Source organism: Eubalaena glacialis, chromosome 19, assembly GCF_028564815.1.
Source record: "Eubalaena glacialis isolate mEubGla1 chromosome 19, mEubGla1.1.hap2.+ XY, whole genome shotgun sequence".
Taxonomy (NCBI): Eukaryota; Metazoa; Chordata; class Mammalia; order Artiodactyla; family Balaenidae; genus Eubalaena; species Eubalaena glacialis.
Window position 1 is genome coordinate 58,231,748 of NC_083734.1, and position 27,922 is coordinate 58,259,669.

The following is a 27,922-nucleotide window of genomic DNA, read 5'->3' on the forward strand; positions in this document are numbered from 1 at the left end:
ATGCAGGAGGTCATTGCAGGGCTGGAGCAGATCACCTTCACCTTCGAGAAGGATGTAGAGATGCAGAAGGGCACTGGACTCCTGCCTTTCCAGGGCATGGACAGTGAGTGAGGACGGGGACCCCGCCGCCCCCCTCCCTCCCCACCCCTCCCCCTCCCTCCCCACCCCCCACCCCGGCCTTCTCTGCAGGCCCCTCTGCTTGGCTCCCTGATGGGGCGGCCCCTTCTCTCTGCCGCTCGCCAGGGAGAAGGAGCAGGGGGCTTGGGCCCACCATCTGGGATCCCCAGCTTAGCCCCTCGCTTCTCAGGGCCCCCTCTTACGTCCTTTCCAGGACTCCAAAAAAAAAAAAAAAATGGGGCTGGCTTCTGGGCAGGCAGACCCAAGAGAGGTAAATTGAAAGAAGTTGGGAAGAAGCACACTGGCCTCCCGAGCTCCCAGGCTGGCCTTGGGCCCCTCCAGCACCTCCGTTTCAGAGTTGGGGGGCTTAGGTGTGGAGGCTGAAGGCTGGTTCCTGAGGCCGGCATCCCAAGGGCCAGGACTTGAGGACCCCCAGGCCCAAGCCTTGGGAGGTAGAAGGGAGACTTGCTGACGGAGGGGTGAAGGCCCTTTGACAGCCACAGCCTCTGGGGAAGCTACCCCCCTCCTTTGCCTTCTTCTCCTTCCAGAGTCGGGCTCAGCTGTATGCAGCTTCTTCGCTAAAGGGCTCTGCGAGAAAGGTCGGTCAGCAGGTGGGCCTGGGGTCGGGGGTGGGTGGACGCTGGGGCTGTCTAGGCCACACGGGGTTCAGCTTGGCCTGGAATAGGGTGTTGGATTTGCACCTGGGTAGGGGAAGGTAGGACGGGGCAAAATTTTAGTCTTATAAAAAGTAGGCAAAGGGCAAGGTGGGGGCTCCATCCAGAAGCCTACCTTCCCCCACCCCCCTAGGATTTCCCTGATTCACTAGCACTGATTAGGGCAGGCAGGGCTGCTGGGAAGGAGACATTCCCTTCTTTCCGCCTTGCTGGGGGTGGGAGTGTTTGTGGGTGTCAGCTGTGTGCTCCCAGGAGGCCTCCGACTTCTTTATTTTCCCCCAGCCGGGGGTGTGGTTTCCGTCCCCCTACTCTTCTCCTCCGAATTAATTTGGGACCTGCTCAGCCGTTCCATCCATTTCTTTCTTTTTTTTTTTAAATAAGTTTATTTATTTATTTATTGTTGGCTGTGCTGGGCCTTCGTTGCTGCGCGCGGGCTTTCTCTAGTTGCGGCGAGCAGGGGGCTACTCTTCATTGCGGTGCGCGGGCTTCTCACTGTGGTGGCTTCTCTTGTTGCTGAGCACGGGCTCTAGGCGCACGGGCTTCAGTAGTTGTGGCTCGCGGGCTCTAGAGTGCAGGCTCAGTAGTTGTGGCGGCACGGGCTTTAGTTGCTCCGCGGCATGTGGGATCTTCCCGGACCAGGGCTCGAACCCGTGTCCCCTGCATTGGCAGGTGGATTCTTAACCACTGCGCCACCAGGAAGTCCTTGCATCCATTTCTTGTGTCCTAAGAAAGCTCTGGCCACAGTCTCTGAGATGCTACAACAAGCATCCTTATTTCTCCCCCATCCCAACGTGGGTCAACAATATGCTCTTCCGTGGGGACTTCCCTGGCGGTCCAGTGGTTAAGACTCCGAGCTCCCAACGCAGCGGGCGTGGGTTTGATCCCTGGTCGGGGAACTAAGATCCCTCATGCTACGCGGTGTGGCCAAAAAAACAAAACAAAACGGAAAAACCGCTCTTCCAAACCCTTCTCCCCAAAAGCAGTGCTTCGGGGGGTGTGGGGTACCTGACTGAAAAGCAGCGGCTCCCAGCTTTTCTTCTGGCTCCTGAACCACTCACGGGCTCTTCCGATGGAAACCCACTTGCCCCCAGAAGTCTTGCCTCCAATTTGGGGGTCTCCAGTCCCCCCTAGAGATCCAGGTTAAGAAACTCTTGAATGAGTTTAGGACCTGCTTTTGGGATCCAAGTGATTTTGTTCTTGGGAAGCTGGGAGGCCAGGAGGGGCCCAGGCACGGGGGGGACCTGGGACCATTTTTGCCACATGCCTCGTCCGTGTTTGGGGCAGCCCTGGACGATGGGTTGGGAGGGAAATGAGCTTGTCGGTCACTCCAGGCTTTGTGAAGCCAGGACTAGTGATGCCTCCTGGGGTCCTGTCTCCTCAGCTTGGTCCATCCAGTCTCTAGAACAGTGGTTCACAGAGAAACCCTCTTGCAAAGAAATAAAGCTGTTCTTAGGTCTGGAAGGTCAGACCCAGGCAAGCCAATGGCCAGGGCTGGAGGGTAAGGCTCTTTAAGAAGAACACCACCCCAGCACCCCACAAATTCTATCGGAGAGGTGGCCAAGCACGAGATGGGTCCTGCTAAGAAACTGAGGGGTGTCCTTCCTGCCGACGGCAAGACCACCTGAGTGAAGATGACAAAGAGTGAAATATAGCGTTTTCAGTTCCTTCTGAATTGTTACCAAGCTGGCTCCTATGTCACCATGTTAGATCTCTGGAATCAGGAAACAGAACATTTGGTTTTTTTAAGACGTGAATTCAACAGGTCCTTTATGAGCCTTACTTTGTGCTGGCACCTTGCTAGGATGGGTGGCGGCTCGGGGGGCCAGGGCTGGAAACCAGGGCTCTGCTGTCTGGTAGGAGCACCCCATCAGGCTGGAGGGGAGGGGTGCAGAGGGTGCCGCAGAAGGTATCCTGACAGCCTGGGGGCTCCCCGGGGTTCGAGAAGGGCCAGGGCACCACGCCAGGCAGAGAGGGCTTTGAAGCTGTGTTTTAAGCCGTGTCTGGCCCCCAATCCTAGCCTCCCCCAGGCTCTAGGGGAAGGGACGGTGGGGCTTCCTTCCAGGGGTGAGCTGGGCTCAGGCTCTAGGCGAGCGGGGACCCCCAGCTGGGTGCTCTGGTGTCCCCAGGGAAGCTGTGCCCCTTCCGGCATGACCGAGGGGAGAAGATGGTGGTGTGTAAGCACTGGCTCCGGGGGCTGTGCAAGAAGGGCGACCAGTGCAAGTTCCTGCACCAGTACGACATCACCAGGATGCCAGTGTGCTACTTCTACTCCAAGTTCGGTCGGTAATGCCCCTTCCTGGTGCCCGCCCCCCACCCTGGAGGGTAGCAGTGGGGGCCGAGGGATGGGATGAAGTCTGGGAGGGGCCCCCAAAGGAGGCCTCGCGTGTCCCAGGTTGGCAGAGCAGGCCGCGGGGGCCTGCTTCTCCAACCCCCTAGAAGAATTGGAACTGTCCTCTGAGCCCTGCTTCACTGCCCCAGCAGGCTCAGGCACACGCAGCCGGTCCCGCCGAGGGAAGGAGAGGGCTGGAATCAAAGGCTGAATTGTTGCCCTCCCTGGTCCAGTCCCGGCTAATCACGCACTCAGACTGGCTGTCTGGAAACGAGCCTTGAACAGGCCCTCTCTCAAGCCCCGGGATGGGCTGGGGTGGGTCGGAGCCAGTGTTTCCCAAACAGCAGGCACTTTCACAGTGCTCCACATCCCCACAAAGCACCTGCCCCATCGACGCGCACCATCTTGCTATTTTTAATTCTTCTTTTAGAAGAAAACTTTACATCGCTTCGGTAAACGGAAAACTAGCATCACTGATTGGCAATAGAAGGTCACTGTAAACGGGAGATCACGAGCTTCAGAAGTTCGGCCCCTGAAATGACCTTGTGTGGTCAGGTCTGGACCCGCATGTCACCCCCCTCTGACTCAAGTCTTTTGTCATCTGAGGGGCTACATAGGGGGAAGCCACTGCCGGGTTAAGAACGGGATCTGTGCATGTGTTTCAGGTCTTATCTTTCTCCATAAACTTTTACAGTTCAGTGCTTTTCAGAGCTGGAAGGAGCCTTAAGGATGATCTAGTCTAGTAGTTTTCAAACTGTATTCCGAAGAGGGACTTGGAGGGAGAGCTGGGCCAGCCTCCAGGGACACCTCTGACTGAGGCGGCTTGGCTTTGAAACTTCGGGGGGCTGTGGGCAGCTGTTCCTCATTAGTGTCCATGGTGGGGGGCATTCCTGGGTATCCAGGAAGAAGGCACCCCACCCCCCAAGGTCAGTAAGAGCTTCCCCCAGGCTCAAATTCTGTTTCCTGCCTGCTCCTTGGACTTGAGACCTGGCGGTGGCAATTCATGAGGGTTGCCCGCATGTGTCCCTTGTAAGAAAGGACAAAGTGTATATGGAGCCTGGTCCCCCTTGGTCGTCACCTAAAAAACTCTTAATTTAAAAATGCCACTTTATTCTTTCAAAAACCTTGGTTGGCTTTCTTTTGGGGATTGGGGACGTGCTGGGCATGGATACGGGAATAGAACTAGGTCTGCTCTGCTCTCAAATAATCCCTCCTGTGAGGGCGGACGTATACACCGGTGGTTACAGTAGGTAACCCGTGTTTTTGTTCTTGGAGTAAATGAATGAATACCTTTTTCTAATATCAAAGCATAATTACAGTTCTCATTGAAAGTAAATCGTTTTACTTAAAAAATATTGTTGGGGAGATGTAGGAGTGGGAAAGGGCAGTTGAAAGGAGCTAGGGAGCCCGGGGGCTTTGGCTCCTGGATGTGCTCGTCCCAAAGGTACCTTGGGCAGGGGGCTCTGACAGGCAGACGGGCGGGTGGGGTGCGGTGCCACCTGCTGGCCGAGAGAGGAACGCACAGCCGGCATCCAGGCCAGGGTGGAAAAGCCACCCCCGTGCACAGAGGACTTCCCACAGTCTCCTTCTGTCCCATGTTCACCAGCCCCCGGGGGGACCTCAGTTCCATTTCTCAGAAGGATGGAGCCCAGAGTTAGCACTGTACCGAGAGCTCCGCACCAACAGTAGGAAGAAAACCCTTTGTCAATATGAGGAAGCGGGTGGAAATGGACACGTTTCTCCTCTTTGAGCCCTGGTGTCCTCGTTTGTGAAATGAGAGAACTGGGTAAGAGTGGGGTTGAAACTCTGGGGAAGGAGTGGTACTCTTGAAGTTTCAGGTGAAACCTTGCTTCGCACAAGCCCAATGTAAAAAATAGATCTCTTTGGAGCTGCTTGGAAACCAGTGGAGTTGACACTAATGGCGTTCCTTTTGGCTCTGAAAAGCGCTAAGTTGTAGGCTTTAATTAATTGATTAATTAATGTATTGAAGTTTAGTTGATCTACAATGTTGTGTTAGTTTCAGATGCACAGCAAAGTGATTCAGTTCTATATATATATTCTATAATATATATATTATTTTTTCAGACTCTTCCATTATAGGTTATTACAAAATATTGAGTAGAGTTGCCTGTGCTGTATAGTAGGTCCTTGTTGTTTACCTATTTTACATATAGTAGTGTGTATCTGCTAATCCCAAAGTCCTAATTTATCCCTCCCCTCTTCCCCCTTTGGTTACCATAAATTTGTTTTCTATGTCTGTGCATCTATTGCTGTTTCGTAAATAAGTTCATTTGTGTTTTTATTTTTCTTTAGATTCCACATACAAGTGCTATCATATGGTATTTGTCTTTCTCTTTCTGACTTACTTCACCTAGTATGATAATCTCTAGGTCCTCTATGTTGCTGCAAATGGCATTAGTTCATTCTTTTCTATGGCTGAGTAATAGTCCACTGTATGTATGTACCACATCTTCTTTATCCATTCATCTGTCAATGGACATTTGGGTTGCTTTCCTGTCTTGGATACTGTGAATAGTGCTGCTATGAGCATAGGGGTGCATGTATCTTTTCGAATTATAGTTTTCTCCAGATATATGCCCAGGAGTGGGATTGCTGGATCATATGATGACTCTATTTTTAGTTTTTTGAGGAACCTGTTCTCCATAGTGGCTGTACCAATTTACACTCCCACCAACAGTGCACGAGGGTTCCCTTTTCTCCACACCCTCTCCAGCATTTATTATTTGTAGACCCTGATGATGGCCATTCTGGCCAGTGTGTGGTGATACCTCACTGTAGTTTTGATTTGCATTTCTCTAATAATTAACGAGGTTGAGCATCTTTTCATGTGCCTACTGGTCATCTGTATGTGTTCTTTGGAGAAATGTCTGTTTAGGTCTTCTGCCCATTTTTTGATTGGGTTGTTTGTTTTTTGGATATTGAGCTATATGAGCTGTTTGTATATTTTGGAGATTAATCCCTTGTTGGTTGCATCATTTGCAAATATTTTCTCCCATTCTTTAGGTTGTCTTTTTTGTTTTCTTTATGGTTTACTTTGCTGTGCAAAACCTTTAAGTTTAATTAGGTCCCATTTGTTTATTTTTGTTTTTATTTCCATTACTCTAGGAGAAGGGTCCAAAAAGATACTGCTGTGATTTATGTCAAAGTGTGTTCTGTCTATGTTTTCCTCTAGGAGTTTTATAGTATCTGGTCTTCATTTAGGTCTTTAATCCATTCTGAGTTTATTTTTGTGTATGGTGTTAGAGAATGTTCTAATTTCATTCTTTTACGTGTAGCTGTCCAGTTTTCCCAGCACCACTTATTGAAAAGAGACTATCTTTTCTCCATTGTATATTCTTGCCTCCTTTGTCATAGATTAATTGACCATAGGTGCGTGGCTTTCTTTCTGGGCTTTCTATCCTGTTCCATTCATCTGTATTTCTGTTTTTGTGCCAGTTCCATACTGTTTTGATGACTGTAGTGTTATAGTATAGTCTGAAGTCAGGGAACCCGATTCTTCCAATTCCACTTTTCTTTCTCAAGATTGCTTTGGCTATTTGGGGTCTCTTGTGTTTCCACACAAATTTAAAAAAAAATTTTTTTTTGTTCTAGATCTGTGAAAAATGCCATTGGTAATTTGATAAGGATTGCATTGAATCTGTAGATTGCCTCGGGTAGTACAGTCATTTTGACAATATTGATTGCTCCAGTCCAAGAACACGGTATATCTTTCCATCTGTTTGTGTCATCTTCAGTTTCTTTCATCAGTGTCTTATAGTTTTCAGAGTACAGGTCTTTTGCCTCCTTAGGCAGGTTTATTCCTAGGTATTTTATTCTTTTTGATGTGATGGTAAATGGGATTGTTCCCTTAATTTCTCCTTCTGATCTTTCATTGTTAAGTTGTAGGCTTTTAAGGAGGATGAGATTGGAAGCACTCACCAATTCTCTATTTGAATGAGGTGAAAACAGGGCTGAATCTTCCCCCGTGGTTCCTTCAGAGCCCCTGGGTCCCTAAGGGGAAGCTAAGAGGGCTTAGACTCCCTCCCCAACTCCTGTGGTCTATGCAAACAGGGCTGGCTCCTCCTAGGAGCCCGGGGTCTTGGTCTAATCCCCAGACAGATTACAGCACAGGCTTTGCGAAACTACAGGTGTCCCTCTGTGTTGCATTTATCTTAATCCTTGTGCCAACTTTGAAGCAGTGCTCTGCTCTTCTTGGCGTTTCCCCCAGAAAGAACTGCACCCCTTTACTCTGGAAGCCATGTAGGTTTCATCATAGAGATGAAGCTTTCACCACGTGCATGGCAACATCTTCACGCAGCGTCTATGTCTTCCTGGATCTTAAGCTGCTGGCTCTGGGTCTCCCCTTCCCCATCTCTCCTCGTTCCTTCCTCCCAAGTAGCCTCTAAATACCTCTGGATATCTGGCCCTGCCCCGACTCTTCCAGATGTGTGTATTCACACCCAAGTCCCGCTTAGCCAGTATGATTGCGATCCACCTTTCTTAGGTTGCAGGAAGGTTTAGAAATATCTTGCTGTCCTCAAAAAGCTGCTGACCACCAGAAGGCAGATAAGTGGCTTATATGCAAGGGGCAGGGTCAATCTTGTTCCAGGAGGGCGGAAGTGACTGCAGAGATGAACCCACTTATGCACAAAGAACACTGGGATTTTCAGGTGGCTGCAACAACAAGGAATGTCCCTTTCTCCATGTGAAGCCGGCCTTCGAGAGCCGGGACTGTCCGTGGTATGACCAAGGCTTCTGCAAGGACGGTGAGGCCCTGACAGAAAGGGGGCTCTAGGGGGCATGGGGGAGCAGGATTTGGGGGGGAGTCTCCCGGCAGGGGAAGGATGCACATTCCTGATGCGGCCTGTGGAGGTCTGCCCCAGGTTGAAATCCCACAGCAGGCCTCTCTGTAGCTCCCCCCAGCCTCCCTGCAGTGGAAACCCTCTGCGGTACATGATGGGCTTCTTGGAGCAGGCTCACTGTGGTTCAAATCCCAATGGCTTCAGAATGTATTGACCGTGTGACCTTGAGCAAATATGAAAAGGGGACCAGCTCCCCTGAGGGCCGTTGGGCCGGGTGGAAGTAGGACCCCTCGGGCAGCCCTGCGCATCGGGTCTGACCCATAGGAGACACTTCTCTGTTCCTTTTACCCATCTGGGTGTCACGTAAATACATTTCACTGTCCTTATCTGGCCAAACTTCAGAGGCAGGGCCCCCATCAGAGTCCCCGTCCTCTGAGCACCGCCGTCTTTTCTTTTCCGGTATCTGGGTGTGTTGTTCTTACTGAGCTCCTGGCAGCCCTGGTTCGGGGAGGATTTTAGGGGAGGGAGGCTGAAGGAGGGTTAGTAAGATGTGTGATTGGTGGGCCTTTGCTCAGCCAAACCTTCTACAGCTAAATAAATAAAAGCATGCTACACTCCACATCCACGTAAGTCCTCCAAGACAGCGTGTTAGGGACACTTCTGACGCTACTGTTTCAGGCCTGGCCAGCTGACACCTACTCCCACACATTCTGAGGTGCCCTTTCCCATCTCAGTCATGTGGCTGGGAAGTTGGTGCTTTCCCTTGCCGGTAAGCTTTGTCATGTGTGTTTCCCCCACTAGCTAAAGAAGATCCTTCTGTTTTCTCTTTGCCCAGCAGGTCCCCTGTGTAAATATCGCCACGTCCGCAGGATAATGTGTATTAACTACTTAGCTGGCTTCTGCCCTGAGGGACCCAAATGCCAATTTGCACAGTAAGTGTGACTCCCCCCCGAGTGCTGGGCCCACTCTCTGGCTTCTAGACCTAGATCCTTCTGTACCTTCACTGGCCTGAGGTGGGGAGTGAAGCGTCCGGCGAGCATGTACCCACAATGTTCTCGCTCACCCTACGCCCACCCCTCCTGGTGCTGTCGGCTGCACTGAACTCTAGCCCATCCTGTTAGTGCCTAGCCATTGCTGGGGATGGGTGTATAGCTCTTAGAAACAGGAGTAGACACCTGTTTAGTAGACACCTACCCGCCACCCCCATCCTCTGCAATTCTCCCTGGCTGGGGTGCCGGCTCCTTGCCTGTGGGGCTCTGAGAACAGGAAACCTGCATCAGGCTGGTGCAGAACGTGTTATGAGTAGGCAGTGTGTTTGGGGGGTGGTTAGAGCCCGGCTGTAACTATGTCTCTCCATGCCTCCCTCAGTCCCAAGATGAATCTTTTATTCAACCCAAGTTACCTGAAGGTGAGTGCAGGTAGGAGGGGGGCAGATGTGGCTCACTCCTTTACTGCACGGTTCCCTGGGGAACCGTTGCTCCCCAGGCCTGCACTATTCCCAGAGGCCCTCCCTCTCACACCATCTGCTCCGAGTACCGATCCTGGGAAAGGCACGCATACGGGGTCGCTCCTCCCAGACCCCCTCGGACCTCCGTTATCTCTGCTTCAGGCAGAGCTTCTCGGCCCCTGAGGCTTTCCTTCTCCTTAGCCGCATAACACACACGTGTGGTTTTTATTCAAGAACCTGGGGTCTAGCGGAGGACTTGTGGTCCAGAGTTGTTCTGAATCAGGGCCATCCTGGTTGTGCCTGGCCCCTATGGGAAGAGATCCTCCTCCCGCGGATACCAAGTCTTGATAGGAGAGCCTCCATCCCGGGTCAGCAAGCCACAGCCTGCGGGGTCAGATCTGGCCTTTTGCCTGTTTCTGTACAGCCTGGGACCTAAAAATGACTTTTTAAAGGTGGTGACAAAAAAATCCAAAGTAACATTTTGCGATGTGTGGAAATGAGAATTCCAGTGCTCATAAATAGTTTCACTGGAACAGGGCCAAGCTAATCATTTACATACTGTCTCTGTTCTCATGCTTACGATGGCAGAGTTGAGTAGCTCCAACAGAGACCAGATGGCCCACAAAGTTGAAAATATTTACTGTTTGGGCTTCTGCAGAAAAAGCTTGCTGGTCCCTGTGGGGATGTCTGCATGCTGGCCTGCCAGTGAAGTCTGACAGAGGCCAAAGAGGGAGCACGAACGCTGGGGGGAGCAACGGAGCTCTTGTTAATTAGGGGTTCTGTACACAGCCCTAGGCTGGGATGGCGCTGGCACAGGAGGAGGGCGACCCCTGCTGGTTCCCAGTGGGATCGCTGAGAGCGGGTGGGAAGCGATCAGCAACACTGGGGAATTCACAAGCCCATTTCTAACGTCCATCAAAAGGTATGCTTTCGGCAATTAAGGTGTAAACGGAGGCATTTCACAACCTGGTTTCAGTCTGAACGCCTGGCTGGAGTCCCTGCCCTCTTTGTACACAGGGAGTGTCTGTCTATAATGTTTCCTCTTGGCTTCACTTTCTCTGCAGCTTGTCATCCGGCCAGTGGGTTCAGCACCTCCCGCTTCTGCCTGGGAACCTCACAAGCCCCCTTCCCCGAAAGAGTGTCTGCTTCTCCATCCTCAGATGAGGCCCCAGGAGCCCCCGGTCACTTACTGCCTGGGGCTCAGGGCCCTGGAGCGGGGCCCGTGTTACAGGGTGAGTGGTGATGAGCTGGGCTACTGCTCCGTTGAGGGCCAGACGAGGGGTGATTAGCAAGACTGAGGTTTAGGAGTGCAAATTAGAGAACGGGGGAATTCAGCTGGTAGACCAAATTGTTCCAATTTCAAGGTCTCAGTAGCCTAATCTTATTTGCATCTCCTGCCAGACAAGACTGTTTATTTCTTTAAAAGGCTAATAAGTTAAACATCTTTCATGCACTATTTTGCTGCCTAACGATCCGATCCCTTGAGTTATTTATACATAATAGCCTTAAGACGTGGCACAGTCGGGGGCGGCTTGGTAAGGAAGGGAATGTCACACCTTACATTTCTTGGTTGCTATCTTCTGGTTCCTCAGGAAGAAAATCATGTTTTACACTTTCATGAGATGGCCTCTGAATTGTCCTGACCTTTGCCTTCTCTAGTCTGCAAGAGAATTGTACTATCAGACCTTGCCTTCCTTACACGATGGATTTCCTGGTCTTTATGCGTCCACAGCCCTGTTCTTTGGGTTAGTGATGGTGGGGCTTGAATCTCAAGGCCTTTTTCAGGCCAGAAATGGAGCTTCATTTATGAGCAGAATCCATCAAGTTCCTCAGAAAGCCAGCTAACCATCTCCTATGGTGCCCTAGACAATTTAGGATTTTTCTGTTAGGATCTGAGTTTACTAAAAGTCACACCATTAACATTTTCTCTTGTAGTGTTGGAAAAATGAGCCATTATGCCAGTAAGTAAGAGTCAACTGGTAGAACTTACCAGAAAATACCCCTGGTCGGTCTGGGGAACTGAAGGACCTTCTAGTGAAGACGCCCAAAGGCCATCCTGGGGGATTCTGTTCTCAGCTAGCCCACTGCCTGCCTAACCAGGAAAGGAGGTACAGAAGCAGCCTGGTGTGTTTCAATTTCCTCTTCTCCTGTAAGTGAACGAGCTATTGAAAATACAGCAGGAGCGGAGGCTGACTGAGTGTGGCAGGAACGAGTTATTCATAAAACAGGGGAGCACAATGTACGTAAAACCAAAAGCTCGAGTATATGGGCAACAGTCACTATCCTCTGCTCAGCTCCCGTCCTGCCGCCGACACTTCCGGGCGGCACGTGGACTTCCTGTGCACACGGCCTCAGCGGCTGCTGTAAACGGACAATTAAATCAAGTGGTTTCTTTAGCATGACAGCTGCTTCCCTATATGTAAGACGAGATTCTGTGCACACCTTCTGTAAGGAATTACAGGGAGGTGGACGGTACGAGTGAGGCTTATCCATGGGACGTAAGGAAGTGACGTGGATCAGTGAATGCCGTGTGGTCTAGGTCACTGTCTGAGTCAAACCCCAATGCAATTTAATCCACGGGGAAAGGAGCAGGGAGGCAAGGCTGTGCCTTTGGATTGGAGGAATGGAGAAAAGAGGGACAACATACAGTGCGCCGTAGGACCAGGCCCCCTGCCTTTGGCAGATGGAGGCAGCTGCCTTATCCGGGCCTGGAGCGGGAGGGTGAGGCCGGGGCTAAGAGGATAGCCGGCCCCGGAGATGGAGACAGATTCGGGCCTCTGAACGCCAGCTCCACCCTGGGCTGCTATGTGACAAACCCTACACAGCCATGCAGGCAGATTACTTAACCTCCTCGAGTCTGCTCCCTCATTCTAGAAAACGAGTGTGGTGGCAGCTCTGGCCTCACAGGCTGGTCGTGAGGATAAAACGAGAGACTGCAGGTAAAGAAGGCTGCACGGTGCTGGGCTGACAAAAGTGAGCACCTAGGTGGTAGCTGGATTTTGGCATGGATTGTGGTGGGGCCTCTCTCGCTTAGTTCAAGTTCAGGATGTGAATGTAATATGAGGCCACAGGAGGTGTTAGAAAAGCTGTTATTATGTCATTCCTATGATGTGTGACACTTCGCTGGAATTAACAGATGCAAGACTTTTAATCGGACCAAATCTCTGCAAAGTAGGTATAATTATCCCCATTTTACAGTCCGGACCAAGGAGGCTCCAATTAAGTTAGATAACTTGCCCGAGGACACACCTACTACCCATTTCACAGGTAAGTGTCTGGGAGAGGCAAATAACCAGAATAGAGGAATATTTTTTGAAAATATTTTTGTTATGAAGAGTGGTTAACAGTTATATGTAGGATGAACATGGCGGGGGCGGGGGGAGCAGGTATTGAGGGTAACTGGATAATCTGTAAATCAGGAAAAAAAGGACCGAAAGAAATAGTAGCAGCAGATAGGGCTTCCCATAAAGTATAAAACACTCCACTGATGATAATACAAAATGATTTATTCCTAATAGCTGAATATTTTAATATATATAGAAAAACGGCAGTATTTCAGGTATTATCACTCAGGATTAAACTCAACTCAAGTAGGTAGCAGAGATACCCCACCTTATACAGACCATGTGCGTTACAGCAGGGTGTCCAGACGTGCCTGTGAATGTTTCCAGCCTCCAGTAACCGAACCTTCCCGGTAAATCTTCGAGGATGGAGAGAAGCCTGGGTATCACTGTTAACTCTTCTGCAGGGTGGATGGGAATTCTCAGGCTGCGTTTCTACACACATTGCTGGAAGCCGTGTTCGGGAAGGCACGCGGCTGCCCTGGAAGCAGACCCTAAGCACTGCTGCTTACCCAGGGAAGCTCCCACAATGCCAGGGAAGATGCGGAGCACAATTTTAAGAGACAAAATGTAGGAGGCTGTTTAAAACGGAACAGCATGTTAAGAGCATTCCAGACTTCTCTCCTGGCTTTGTGGAGACACGAGCTCCTGTCTCCTGGCTGAATCACACTGGCTTTGCACGGAGCAGAGCCTCACTCAAGGACAACTCCAGCTTTGAAAAGAACCTGTAGTCTTCCTAAGGAAGCCTGGAATCTGCCAGATCACATAAATGGGTGGGCCTGGCTGTGCAAGCAAACTTATGACATAGTATGAACAACAAACGCATCCTCGTAAGGCAAGTTTACAGTATTGCAAACTGGAGCCAAGAGGCATATCCCTGGATCATGCTGCGTTTGTTTAGATCTGAATCTAAGAAAAGAATCAATCAGTTATCAGCTGACCTTAACTCTCTTACACTATTTTGAACATTACTAAGAAATCATTAAAAGACTCGATAAGAGGTCTTCAAGGATTTCCCTACCTCAGATGGCAGCAATGCGTAGATAGGGGAAACCTTTCCCTGTTACTTTATGGACGTAATCAAATAACTCCAGAATCTGGACAAACTTCAGACGGCGTTTTCAAAGTCACCCACGTCATTTTAAGAATCAGTGCTCAGCTCATCTGCACAGGCACATTCCTGGGGTCAACGCAGAGCAGGTTTGGGGCTGTCGACTGCTGTATCTCTCAACGTACAGCTGCAAAGCATCTCTGCCAAACACCAGACGAGGACACCAAGGCACAGAGAGGTTAAGTCACTTGCTCAAGGTCACGAAGATAGTTTACACTGACATTCGCACTGGAAGCCCAGAAAAAAGAGATAATTAAGTACATTCCACAACAGAAACTGAAGAGTAACTATTCCTTAGGCGATGTTAAATACGTTGGTACCTACAGCTGAAAATGCTATTTTGGCTTGGAACAGAAACAGACTGGGAGATATCAGAGATCAAGGCCCTGCTACACTTGGTCACTTCATTCTGATGGCTTACCAGCAGGAGAAAGCCATTCAGACTGGAGACAAGACGGCGGAGTAGAAAGGACCTTGAGCTCACCTCCTCTCATGAGCACACCAAAATCACAAATAACTGCTGAACAAACATCGATTAAAAAAAGACTGGAACCTACCAAAAAAGATATTCTACATCCAAAGACAAAGAAGGAAGCACAACAAGATGATAGGAGGGGGTGCAAGTGCAACACAATCAATTCCCACACCACCCAGGTGGGCGACCCAGAGACTGGAGAATAATTTTATCACAGACTTCCTCCTAGAAGAGTGAGAGTTCGGAGCTCCACATCAGGCTCCCCAGCCTGGGGGCCTGGCGTCAGGAGGAGGAGCCCCCAGAGCATTTGGCTTCGAAAGCCAGCGGGGTTTGACTGCAGGGGCCCCACAGGAGTGCAGGAAACAGAGACTCCACTCTTGGAGGATGCAGAGCACCAGGACCCAGGACAAAAGCAGTGACGTCATAGAAGCCTGGGCCAGACCTACCCGGGCAGCCCTCTTGCTTGGGTAATTAGCACCAACACCTGGGCCCACCCAATAGCCTACAGGCGCCAGTGCTGGGAGGCCTCAGGCCAGCCAACCAACCAACCAACAAGGAGGGAACACAGCCCCACCCATCAGCAGACAGGCTGCCTAAAAACTTCCTGAGCCCACAGACACCTCTCAACATGCCCCCTGACACAACCCTGCCCCACCCAGAGGGCAGACACTGGCCCCTCCCACCAGGAAGCCTGCACAAGCCTCTAGACCAGCCTCACCCACTGGGGGCAGACACCAGAAGCAAGAAAACTACATTCTTGCAGCCTGCGAACCGAGGCAAAGAACTTGGGAAAAGAATGCATGTGGAGTGAGGAGCTACAAGAAGTTTTAAGAAAGAGTTGTTAGAAAATATAAAGAACAACCAAACAGAGTTGAAGAATACAATAACTGAAATGAAAAATACACTAGAAGGTATCCATAGCAGAATAAATGAGGCAGAAGAATGAATAAGTGAACTGGAAGACAGAATGGTGGAGATCACTGCCATGGAACAGAATAAAGAATGAAATGAGGACAGTTGAAGAGACCTCTGGGACAACATCAAATGCACCAACATTCACATTATAGGGGTCCCAGAAGAAGAAGAAAGAAAGGGTCTGAGAAAAGATTTGAAGAGATAATAGCAGAAAACTTCCCTAACATGGGAAAGGAAACAGTCACCCAAGCCCAGGAAGCACAGCGAGTCCCATACAGGATTAACCAAAGGAGGAACATGCTGAGACACACAGTAATAAAAATGACAAAAATTAAGGATTAAGAGAAAATATTAAAAGCAACAAGGAAATTCCCATAAGGTTATCAGCTGATTTTTCAGCAGAAACTCTGCAGGCCAAAAGGGAGTGGCACAATATAAAGTGATGAAAGGGAAAAATCTAAAACCAGGATTACTCTACCCAGCAAGGCTCTCATTCAGATTTGACAGAGAAAGCAGCAGCTTAAAAACAGGCACCACCAAACCAGCTTTACAACAAATGCTCAAGAAACTTCTCTAGGTGGGAAACAAACACGTGGAGGCTAAACAATATGCTTCTAAACAACCAATGGATCACTGAGGAAATCAAAAAACACCTAGAGACAAATGAAACCTAAAAACACAAGGATCCAAAACTTATGGGATGAAGCAAAAGCAGTTCTAACAGGGACGTTTATGGTGATACAAGCTTACCTCAGGAAACAAGAAAAATCTCAAACAACCTAACCTTACACCTAAAGCAACTGAAGAACATACAAAAGGTAGAAGGAAAGAAATCATAAAGGTCACGGAAGAAATAAATTAAATAGACTAATAAAACAATAAAAAAGATCAATGAAACTAAAAGCTGGTTCTTTGAAAAGATAAACAAAATTGATAAACCTTTAGCCAAACTCATAAGAAAAAAAGGGATAGGGCCCAAACCAAAAAAATGAGAAAAAGGAGAAGTTACAGCCGACATAAGAGACCACTACAAGCAACTCTATGCCAATAAAATGGACAACACCTAGAAGAAATGGACAAATTCTTAGAAAGGTACAATCTCCCAAGACTGTACCAGGAAGAAACAAAATATGAACAGGCCAATTACAAGTACTGAAATTGAATCTGTGATTAAAAAACTCCCAAAAAATAAAAGTCCAGGACCAGATGGCTTCACAGGCGTATTCTATTGAACACTTAGCGAAGAGTTAACACCTATCCTTCTGAAACTATTCCAAAAAATTGCAGAGGAAGGAACACTTGCAAACTCATTCTGTGAGGCCACAATCACCCTGATACTAACACCAGACAAAGACACCACAAAAAAAATTACAGGCCAATATCACTGATGAACACAGATGCAAAAATTCTCAACAAAGTACTAGCAAATTGAATCCAACAGTACATTAAAAGGATCATACACCATGATCAAGTGGGATTTATCCCAGGGATACAAGGATTTTTCAATATCTGCAAATCAATCGGTGTGATACAGCACATTAACAAATTGAAGAATAAAATCCATATGATCATCCCAATAGACGCAGAAATAGCTTTTCATAAAATGCAACATCCATTTATGATAAAAACTCTCCAGAAAATGGGCACAGAGGGAACCTACTTCAAGATAATAAAGGCCATATATGACAAACCCACAGCTAACAGCACACTCAATGGCGAAAAGCTGAAAGCATTTCCTCTAAGATCAGGAACAAGGCAAGGATATCCACTCTTGCCACTTTCATTCAACATAGTTTTGAAAGTACTAGCCACTGCAATCAGAGTAGAAAAAGAAATAAAAGGAATCCAATTTGGAAAAGAAGTAAAACTGTCACTGTTTGCAGATGACATGATACTATACACAGAAAATCCTAAAGACTCTAACAAAAAACTGCTAGAGCTCATGAATGAATTTGGTACACTCGCAGGATACAAAATTAATACACAGAAATCTGCATTTCTAAACACCAATGATGAAAGATCAGAAAGAGAAATAAAGGAAACAATCGCATTTACCATCATATCAAAAATAATATTGGGTTGGCCAGAAAGTTCGGTAAGATGTTACGGAAAAACCCAAATGAACTTTTTGGCCAACCTAATAAAATACCTAGGAATAAACCTACCTAGGGAAGGAAAAAATCTGTACTCTGAAAACTAAAAGACACTGATGAAAAGAAATCAAAGATGACACAAACTGATGGAAATATATACCGTGTTCTTATATTGGAAGAATCAATATTGTCAAAATGACTATACTACCCAAGGCAATCTATAGATTCAATGCAATCCCTATCAAATTACCAGTGGCATGTTTTGCAGAGCTAGAACAAAAAATTTTAAAATTTATATGGAAACACAAAAGACCCCAAATAGCCAAAGTACCGAAGAGTAAAAGCAGTTTTGAGAAAGAAAAACAGAGCTGGAGGAATCAGCTTCCCTGACTTCAGACTATACTATAGAGCTATAGTCATCAAAACAGTATGGTACTGGCACAAAAGCAGAAAGATAGATCAATGGAACACGACAGAAAGCCCAGAAATAAACCCACGCACCTATGGTCAATTAATCTATGACAAAGGAGGCAAGAATATACAATGGAGAAAATCTCTTCAGTAAGTGGTGCTAGGAAAACTGGAGAGCTACATATAAAAGAATGAAATTAGAACATTCTCTAACACCACACACAAAAATAAACTCAAAATAGATTAAAGACCTAAGTGTAAAACTGGATACTATAAAACTCCTAGAGGAAAACATAGGCAGAACACTCTTTGACATAAATCGCAGCAGTATCTTTTTGGATCTGTCTTATAGAATGAAAATAAAAACAAAAATAAACAAATGGGACCTAATTAAACTTAAAAGTTTTCGCACAGCAAAGGAAACCATAAACAAAAAGACAACCTACAGAATGGGAGAAAATATTTGCAAATGATGTGACCAACAAGGGATTAATCTCCAAAATATACAAACAGCTCAAACAGCTCAATATCCAAAAAATAAACAACCCAAACAAAAAATGGGCAGAAGATCTAAATGGACATTTCTCCAAAGAAGACATACAGATGGCCAAAGGCACATGAAAAATGCTCAACATGGCTAATTATTAGAGAAATGCAAGTCGAAACTACAATGAGGTATCACCTCACACTGGTCAGAATGGCCATCATCAAAGTCTACAAATAATAAATGCTAGAGGGAATTCCCTGGAGGTCCAGTGGTTAGCACTCCATGCTTCCACTGCAGGGGGCCCAGGTTAGATCCCTCGTTGGGAAACTAAGATCCCACATGCCACGGGGCAACTAAGCCCACGTGCTCTAGAGCCCGTGCACCACAACTAGAGAGAAGCCCACACACTGCAACGAAAGATCCCCATGCCGCAACTAAGACCTGATGCAGCCCAAAAAAAAAAAAGGATCAGTACTGATAAAGTAATTATGAATCTATTAAGGTGCTGATTAAAAAATAAATAAATGCTGGAGAGGGTGTGGAGAAAAGGGAACCCTCTTGCACTGTTGGTGGGAATGTAAATTGGTACAGCCACTATGGAGAACAGTATGGAGGTTCCTTAAAAAACTAAAAATAGAGCTACCATATGATCCTACAATCCCACTCCTGGGCATACATCTGGAGAAAACCATGATTCGAAAAGATACATGTACCCCAATGTTCACAGCAGCGCTATTTACAATAGTCAGGACATGGAAGCAACCTAAATGTCCATTGACAGAGGAATGATAAAGAAGATATGGTACATATATACAATGGAATATTACTCAGCCATTAAAAAGAACGAAATAATGCCATTTGCAGCAACGTGGATGGACTTAGGAGATGATCATACTAAGTAAGCCAGACAGAGAAAGACATTGCTTATATGGGGAATCTACAAAAAATAAATGATACAAATGAACTTATATACGAAACAGAAAAAGACCCACAGACGTAGAAAACAAATTTATGGTTACCAAAGGGGAAAAGGGCCGGGGGGGAGGGGGAGGGATAAAGTAGGAGGTTGGGATTCACAGATACACACCACTCTATATAAAATAGATAATCAACAAGGACCTACTGTGTAGCACAGGGAACTCTACTCGAAATTCTGTAATAAATTATAAGGGAAAGGAATCTGTAAAAGAATACATATACATAAAAGGATAGATATATATATGTGTAACTGCATCACCATGCTGTACACCTCAGACTAACACAACATACCGGGCAATAAGCAGCAGATATCCCTTCAGGACTGATGGGTCATTAAGTAGTTCGTTTTTCTCATTAAGGAACTTACTTTCAGAGATGTATTTATTGTGATCTAATGGAGTTAAACCCTTTCATGATGTTTTAGCATTCTGATTACAACAAGTGGCGCTAGTTTATTTACAGTAGTGACAAAAATGATCTTGACGACAACCTTGGGGGGCTGTGAGCTTACTCTTGCTGTCACCACTGCACTCACATGTTGTGGGGAGCTGAAGAGGCAACGCTCAGGTGCTTAGGTCCTGAGTCCAGAAAGGCTTCTCCTCCTGAAACGCGTTTTCTAACCAAATGCTTCAGCGCGGAGATCCCCAGTTGTCTTCATCCCTCCGACACAGGAGCCCGTGAGGCGTCCTGTCCATCTGGGGCAGGGCTTGGCACGCTTCCTGTAAAGGGCCAGAGAGTAACCATTTTCAGCTTTGCAGGGTCTATGGTCTCTGTTGCGACAACTCAACTGTGCCACTGCAGTGTGGAAGCAGCCACAGCCATCACCTAACCAAAGATGCAGGGCTGTGTCCCACGGAGACTTTATTTACAAAAATAGGCCACGTGCTGGCTTGTGTCTGTGGGCTGTCGTGGTCTGCTGACCCCTGGGCTCGAGGGGATTGGGGAAGAGGACATAACTGAGAGGTCATTCTCACCTACCTTTGTACCCTGAGCATTTCTGATCTAGAGTAAGGCAAAGGGGCAGGTGCAGGGAGACCCCTCCCTGACCGTGTCTCTTACAGGGCATTTACAAAGAAAGGCCACAGAGCCTTTCCCAAAGGCAAGATACTGTTTTTGGAGTTCTGAAAATTCTGTCACATTAAACTAAAATAACTACCTCTAGTATACTCTTGCTCAACCGTTAATTTTTCCTTATGGAGAATTCTAGCACACCTTTTCCTTAACCAGGAGAATCTGATGCAGAATTAAATTACTCCCACTGGGGATAATTAGGGGGGGGGGACGGGGACTGAAGAATAGAAAAGGGAGATACAGCAGAAGATAAGCCAGCATCGAGTTCTGGGAAGAGAGAAGGAAGAGGTGTGCAAATACATGAATGCTGGCCTTAGAACAGCACACCTGCTTTTTCATAGTTTTGAAGGAGCTGGGACAAAAGAGGGACTGAACACATGTATTTTGGCCTGAGGATATCACAAGCAAAGGGAAGACACAGACAGACCCATCGATTGATTGATAGGGGCATATCTCTATCGGATATGTAATCAACCTCTGATGTTGGAAAAGGTTGAAAACCGTTATCCATCTGTGAGATCCAAATTACATGCCCTTGAAGCGTTTACAAGTATCCAAGTTGTTCTCTAGGGGCCAAAGCAGAAAATTAGAAAAACATGGAACATTTTGATGAGGGAAGAGACATAAAAACCCCACCAGCCAAAAACAACCCTAACAAAGTGGGAGGAATATTTGAGTATTGCACTGAAATTCTTGGGAAGGGACAGGGGTGGGGTTCTGAAAAGCTTCCAAGAAGAGATGATAAGCAGAAACCATTTGCTCACTATTACACTCACTTAAGATGTGGAAAAGGTGATTTAGCCTTGTTTAGTGTGCTGCTTTAATTAGCTTAAAAAATAACCTGCCAAGGATTTTTCAGAGGCTCACCTGCAACTCTGAACCCACCCTCTGCTTTTATGTTTCTCACACCTGCCAAGATCTGGTCAAGGACCCAGAAGAGCCTAACCATTCCCAAGGGGAAGGGTCTGACGTGTGCTGATTTCCTGCCCCTTCAGATACTATTCTGTACCAGTGCACATGTAGCCGAGTATCTAGCAGAGATGAATAGTAAAATGCCAAGATATAGAGAATAATTTTAGAGAGAAAGATTTAAAACTGAGATATGAGCTATTAGGAAATAACTATTTAAAACTTTTAATGACGAACTCTGCCATCTTCTTGTCTCCTTGAATAACATCAGCCTTTATGATTAAACGAACTTAAGTTTTTCTCAGTAACTTTCAGTCACTTTTGAGAACAAGCCAAAAGAAATATCCAGACAGAACCAGATTTGTCCACATTAAAAAACTGGCTTCCTACAGAATTGTTAGATTCCAATAATTTTGTTCTTTTCACGCTCTCCCCTGCCCCCAGTACAAGTTTCCACTGTTAAATTCGCACTGCAGCCATCTCCACCGTCCCTGCCTTGGAGTGCCAAAGCTTTCTTACGTGGTATCCAGGTCAATGCTACTTACACCAGCGCTGCAGCTCTTAGGATAAACAGAGATAAACGTAAGGATCTAAGAGGCCATTCTGCTGACTGCTTCTACGTCTTGACTCTACAGATCATTCTGTTATATTTTTGTTTTATAAATTTATAAGTAAAGTCTTAAGCACGATGAGAAGTTTCTGTCTCACTTTCTTCAGTCTCAATTTAGAGATGTGAAAAATAACCTCAAGCATACCTAAGTGGTCTCTTTCAGGCAGGTAAAACTTTCAGGGAAGGCTTTTTCCCTGTGAAAGAAATGACTTGGGATTTTAGGCATCTCCGTTTATGCGGGGATGATCAGAAAGGAATTCCTCTTTCTCACCGATGGCCATGCATATTAGACAAGGGCCAGCAGCTATGCCCTGCTAGTCAGGATGCAAGAGTTTGGTGCAGACACATTCCCGCTGCTTGACCTGCACCCTATGTACTGGTACTGAATTAGCCAACAAATCCAGTTAGAGTCAAATCTGATATTTTAGAAGCTTGTGAATTCTACTGGCCTCCAGTGTTAATGATTATCTTACACTTTTACACTGAAAGTTTTCATCTGAAAGCGTTTGGGTTTTTTTGTTTTTAAATTGTGGAAGAATACTGGGCTTTTTCTGGTTTTTTTCTTTTATAAAACAATACTTAAAAAAATGAGCAAAAGTTATCTGGAACTAAAAGAGCAATGAAATCTAGGCATTTTCCTTCTGGTAAGATTTGGAGCAAGCTGAAACGCGTCACTAGAAAGGTGTTGTGCTTTTAATGTTAAAAGTGGAGTTAAAAAAAAAAAAAGTGGAGTAAATAAAACAGCTCTAAGCCTTAAGACACACTGATGAGTGACAGCTGTATTTTGCTTCTCCTCCTCTCTCTTGGGGTATAAAGCTATTTGGTTTCAATCCTAAAAGGAAGCTCTTACATAGGAATTAAAAAGTCACCTTGGAGAAGAGCCCTGATCTTCTAACAGGCAAATAGCTTTAAGGAGAAAACACAAAGCCCACCAGATCTCCAGTGACAATCTTAAATGGAGCATAACAGCAGTTATGTAAATTCTAGTCAAATCTTATAAAGGCCACTATAACCAAAACCTCCAATAAAAAAAACCTCCAAAAAAACCCCTCAGGCAACAGCTCGTTCTCTAGGCCATGTCAGATAATGCAAAACTGAGAAACAAAAAAGCAGTTCGGAAAATCCCTTGGAGGTGCCTATAATGGGATGTGACCTGTAATTCAGGCTAAAAGTAGAGAAAGGCTTACTCAGACGCTTGAAGCTCCAGCTACAACAAAGGACGAAGTACCCTGTGAAGAGCATCAGGATGCCACCGACTGCTCTGCTCTTCACGCCGGTGCGACACCTGACCCAGCCTGTTGGAAGAGAAGCAGGTCTCACTGTTTGAGGGAAAGGCCCCTAGGGGCCCTTACCTGTGAGGGACTCAAGTTACCCGCTTAGCTTAGGCAAAGGAATTGCAAAGAATTTACATACCACTATATTGCGCTGCGTGTGATGAAAAGGCTAAATCCGAAAGACCTTAATTTTAATAAATTTAAATTAGTCACTCTTATTTTGGGGAGTTTGGTTAAAATCTTTCGTGGGGAGGAGATGAATACAGCTGGTTAACTTGAGGTGGAGCCTTCCTGGCTTGGGGACAATCAACGTGGGGAAGGCAGAGACGGGCAGGTGGCAGAGAAAGGCAGGGGTAAGTACTGAAAAAATGAAAGCTGCTCAATAAATGGCAGTTGCTATTATTAGCTTCGGTGCTTTCAATGACATCAGACTCCTGGATGAAAACAGACAAGCAGGGGAACAGGAAGAATACTTTGAATTTTGTCAAGACTCCAGGATGAAACCACACAAGCAGGAGAGTAGTAAGACTACAAGGTTGTCCTCTTCTCTTTCTCGAGCCTGCGGTAACAGCCATGGCTAAAGGAAGAGAAAGTTCTCCAAATGCTTGGAACCAGCAACAGAGCCCAGCAGTCGTGATTCCAGCCTCACCTGTTTGGACAGCTCCCAAGAGCCTCCTTAGAGAGAAGCTGGAGGTTGTGAGCCTGGCCGGGGCTTCCAAACTTCTTACCGCCGTCGAACTTCTTTCCATCAAAGGAACTAGGGTTCCAAACAGTCACTGTGATAATTCATTTAAATCCATCCTCTTCCCCAACACTCAGTGCCCAAGGTTCCCAGGGCAAGGCTGCAGGAAAGGTGTATTCTAAATAGATGGATTAATGTCTGCCTTGGGCTGCGGCTAACTGGTAACCACTGAAGGTCAAAGCCGTCTATTCCACATCAAGAAAAGGTTCTTCAACAGACTAAGGGACCCTGGGGATCAGGACCTAGATCCATTTCTGATCCGATGAATATACTGCCCAGATGATCCAGGGGTACATACTTAATGAAATGAATCATTTATACTTCCTCTCATCTGCTAAACATCTTATTAGCAAAAAGCATGACTTTCTACTGTCACGTTAATTACTGCTACTTGTCACTACAACAGTCGACAAGCCAGCTCTATCAGCCCAGCCCCGCACTACTGCTGACCAGCACACTTCTTATTTATGTTCAATACATGAATAACTATAAAGTAGAACCAGAAAGGAGAGTTTAGGCTATGTATTTACATTTTCCCTGCCCCTGTTATTTTCCACGTTTAATGACAGGCAGGGAATCTCTACTATTGCTGGTTGTGTGGTCTTGGTTTGGTTCATTAGGATAAAGGGTAAATTAAGCAAATATTTACAACGGGTTTAGCAGGTGTGGTAAAAGTTGCTGCGGATGTAAAAACACTACCCAGGGGCTTCCCTGGTGGTGCAGTGGTTAAGAATCCCCCTGCCAATACAGGGGACACGGGTTCGAGCCCTGGTCCGGGAGGATCCCACATGCCGCGGAGCAACTAAGCCCGTGCGCCACAACTACTGAGCCTGCGCTCTAGAGCCCGCGAGCCACAACTAGTGAGCCCGCGCGCCTAGAGCCCGTGCTCCGCAACAAGAGAAGCCACCGCAATGAGAAGCCTGCATGCAGCAATGAAGACCCAATGCAGCCAATAAATAAATAAATTTAAAAAGGATGGATACCCTACTGATGGAAATCCTGGTTGCAGGTTAGAGAACAGCCTTTAGTTAGCTGTTTCTTGGCCTTTAAAAACCCATGACCTATAAAGTGTTCTCACTTGGCCTTCTGGTAACCCCGTCAGCCACATTTTGCTTTTTGTAATTACACCAAGTTTTTTTTTCCAAACCACCTTCTCCCCTGCCACAATTTGAGAACAGCCCACCGCTGGGCCTGAGGCACCTGCGCCAAGGCCATCACCTCCAGGAGCGGTTCTCAAACTTGGTTGACCTTCGGTGACACCGAGGAAACGTCTGAAAACACAATTCTGAGGCCTCGCTTCAGAATCAATCTCTGGGGACGATGCCTAGCAATCTTTACTCTTAAAATAAAAATGACCACGTGAAACTGTGAACTGTCCAGATTTGGGAACCGAGGACCTAGACCTCTTACCCTTTCAGCCCCAAAGCCAAGGCACCTGAATTCTGCAAAGGCCCAGCCAGCCCTCCCAGCTGAATGCTCTCAAGGCGACTGGGGCTCTGAGAGGTTTCCTCTGAATGAAGTCCTCTATTGCTGAGAACTCTCAGACCCTGGTACTTGTTGAGTCTCCTGAGATTTAAATCCTGAACTTCTAAAATCTACTTTCTCTCAGGCCAGGAAATCTACTCCTTCTGGTAGTGAGGTCCACGAGAATCTTCCTCCCTGAAGCTCAGAAGATTGCTCCTAGTGCCGCCGAATTCCATGAGCCCGATCCCCTGACTCCTGATTCACTGCAGCCCAACGTGGTGGCATCCTCAGAACCATCAGTCTGCCTTGGGATTTCCTAGCCTAGGTCCTCAAAACATAGCCATTTTTCATCGGCCATGAGAGCTTCTGGTCCTACCTTGTTTCATCAAAATGAAGGCCCTAGGTGCCTTTCCAGCTGGTAGAATCACCTCACCTACGTTTACTCAGGTACCTGATGTACGAGGACTAGCTGTATTTCCCCGTGCAGGAAAGAAAACTGACAACATCCTGGAGCCCAACGGTCCAGTGCAAGAAACACTGCCCGGAAAACCTTGGCAAAGACCATCAGATAACATTAGAAACTGGATACTGGGCAAGTTACTCATCCTCTCTGAAATTCAGTTTCCTCGTCTGTAAAAGGGGATAATACCCATCTCCCAGAACTGGTGTAAGATTCCTTAAGATAACCTAGGTAAACATGCAGGTATCGCAGCTGATATGTAGTTAACTCAGTAACTCTTAGCTCACTGGCCCTGCCTCTAAGTATCAAAGGGATGAGTTGGTTTCCTGAGATGGAGGAGGAGTGGCCCATCAGAGGTTCTGCCTGAGTAAGGGCACATACAGCCCAAGCTCTTCTGCAAAGATTGCGTGGGAGGTCAGTCTTACCCTGCAGTCACTGGGGACAGTCATTGCCAGGTGAAGGTACAAAGCTGCGGAGCCACACTACTTTTTTATCCTTGTAGATTTGATGGCCTTGAAGTCCCTGGCCAACTGAGGAATCAGGTCTTGACCTTAACTGAGATCCTAGGGTCTCCTCTAGTGTCTCCTGTTCATTTGGTAGCAGCATCACAGTCTGACTGTTAATGGTGGAGCCAACTTCCAACAGTTTTTCGGTTTACAACAGAACTAGAGGCACAGTGATGGCTACACATTCCCCGATACAGAAACCCAAACTAATCACACATTACAGACTGTGACCAATAAAAGAGAACAAAATCGTTTCTGGCCACTATTCTGGAAGAACTTACTATTAAAGGAAAACTTGTATTTTTCCCCCATATTCAATTTCACAAGCCTAGTGATTTGGTGACATGGGTTACTGTTATCTCTTACCTTATTATTACTGTAATCCTGGGACCTATTAAAGGGAGTGTTACTAAATAACTTAAATCAACCGTGATATTGACCACTAACTGCCCTAAAGTAAGCCTGAGGCTGAGTTTAAAGACCATGGATGTCTGTCAAGGCAGATGGACCTGGATTTGAATCCCAACTGCCGCTTACTGGTGAACGTGGGCAAGTCACTGAGCCCTCTGAGGCTCAGACTCCTCGCCCACAACAGAGGGCAATCTCTGGCAGTGACAGCCCCTCAGAACCGTCAGGAGGGTTAAAGGAGATAATTACATCAGGCATCTCACACAACGACCAGAAACCGCCATCACCTGATCAACATTATTAGTTCCCTCCCTTTTCCTACTAAAATGAACTCACCTTAGCACTACAGAGGGTAGGACAGAATACAAAGAAGCCCTTCTACTTGCTAGAGATCTGCTACGGGCTGTGTGTGTTTATGCCACTGAAAACCACAGAGAAGCTCGGAGATATAAACACCACCTGTGCGTCTAGCTGTGGCGCATTTTCTACAACATGGTTGAGTGAAAGCTTTAAACTAGGCCTCAGGAGACGGGGTTCTACTTGCACCTCTACCACTTACTGGCATCACCACCTTGGACAAATCACTTATCCCCTGTGCCTGTTTCATCACCTGCAAAACAGAGAGAAAAGCACTCTGCCCACCTCTCAGAGTGGTGAGGCCAAAATCAGGAGATAGGTGAAGCACCCTGAAAACCACAAAGCAACGCAAATGTGAGTATATTAATTCCATGTTAAGATGGAGCAGGGACTTGATACTACAACTTTGTAAAGACAGTGAAGATGTTAGACCTGTTTGTAGAAAACCCGGCTAACCACTGAGGCAGCTGAAGAAAACGTAGCTTTAAGCTAGCAACCCTCTTAATACACGTCCATTTTGAAACCTTTAGAAAGGGATAATTAAAATACAAAAGAAAATGCTTTCCACAACAGCCAAACTGGGGCTTAGTGAATACGTGATCATTCACAAAACATAGTAGAGGGGAAAAATGTATCCTTTAGGAAGGAATACAAGCTTTTCTGCTGCAAGCCTATTCTGAGTGGCTTTGGGTCTCCTGTCAAAATAACCCGAAAGCACCAAAGAACGCTAGGCAAGAAAGAGATGGATGCTACTGTGACCACGCCTAACCACGCCCCTAGAAGACCCAAACAAAAAAAAGTAATCCAAAGCTTCTGGGGAGGAAAATGGAGACACTCTGGGTTTTGTACTTAGAGAAGCAGTTCAGTAACTAAAGGTGAGACTCAGCAGAAACAAGTGAGGGCGCTGACGGGGCCGTAGGGAAACTCTTGGCTCCTACCCG

General features: G+C 46.8%; 2 protein-coding genes across 3 annotated transcripts in view; one reads left to right on the forward strand and one right to left on the reverse strand.

The window, feature by feature from the left end:
- Positions 1-16,345, forward strand: CPSF4L (cleavage and polyadenylation specific factor 4 like). Its single transcript, XM_061174930.1, has 6 exons — positions 1-103; positions 666-716; positions 2,918-3,070; positions 7,791-7,886; positions 8,761-8,854; positions 16,300-16,345. The coding sequence occupies exons 1-6, from the start codon at positions 1-3 to the stop codon at positions 16,343-16,345; spliced, it is 543 nt and encodes a 180-aa protein (XP_061030913.1).
- The window catches only part of MTNAP1 (mitochondrial nucleoid associated protein 1), a 19,822-nt gene continuing 4,757 nt past the window's right edge, over positions 12,858-27,922 (reverse strand). For both annotated transcript variants that reach the window (XM_061174928.1, XM_061174929.1), the window contains exons 4-7: positions 23,694-23,801; positions 22,958-23,065; positions 19,716-19,899; positions 12,858-14,049 (exon numbers count right to left, since the gene is read on the reverse strand). In XM_061174928.1, coding sequence (XP_061030911.1) covers positions 19,835-19,899; positions 22,958-23,065; positions 23,694-23,801 — 281 coding nt within the window. In that variant the 3' untranslated portion in view covers positions 12,858-14,049; positions 19,716-19,834. The remainder of the gene's footprint in view (positions 14,050-19,715; positions 19,900-22,957; positions 23,066-23,693; positions 23,802-27,922) is intronic.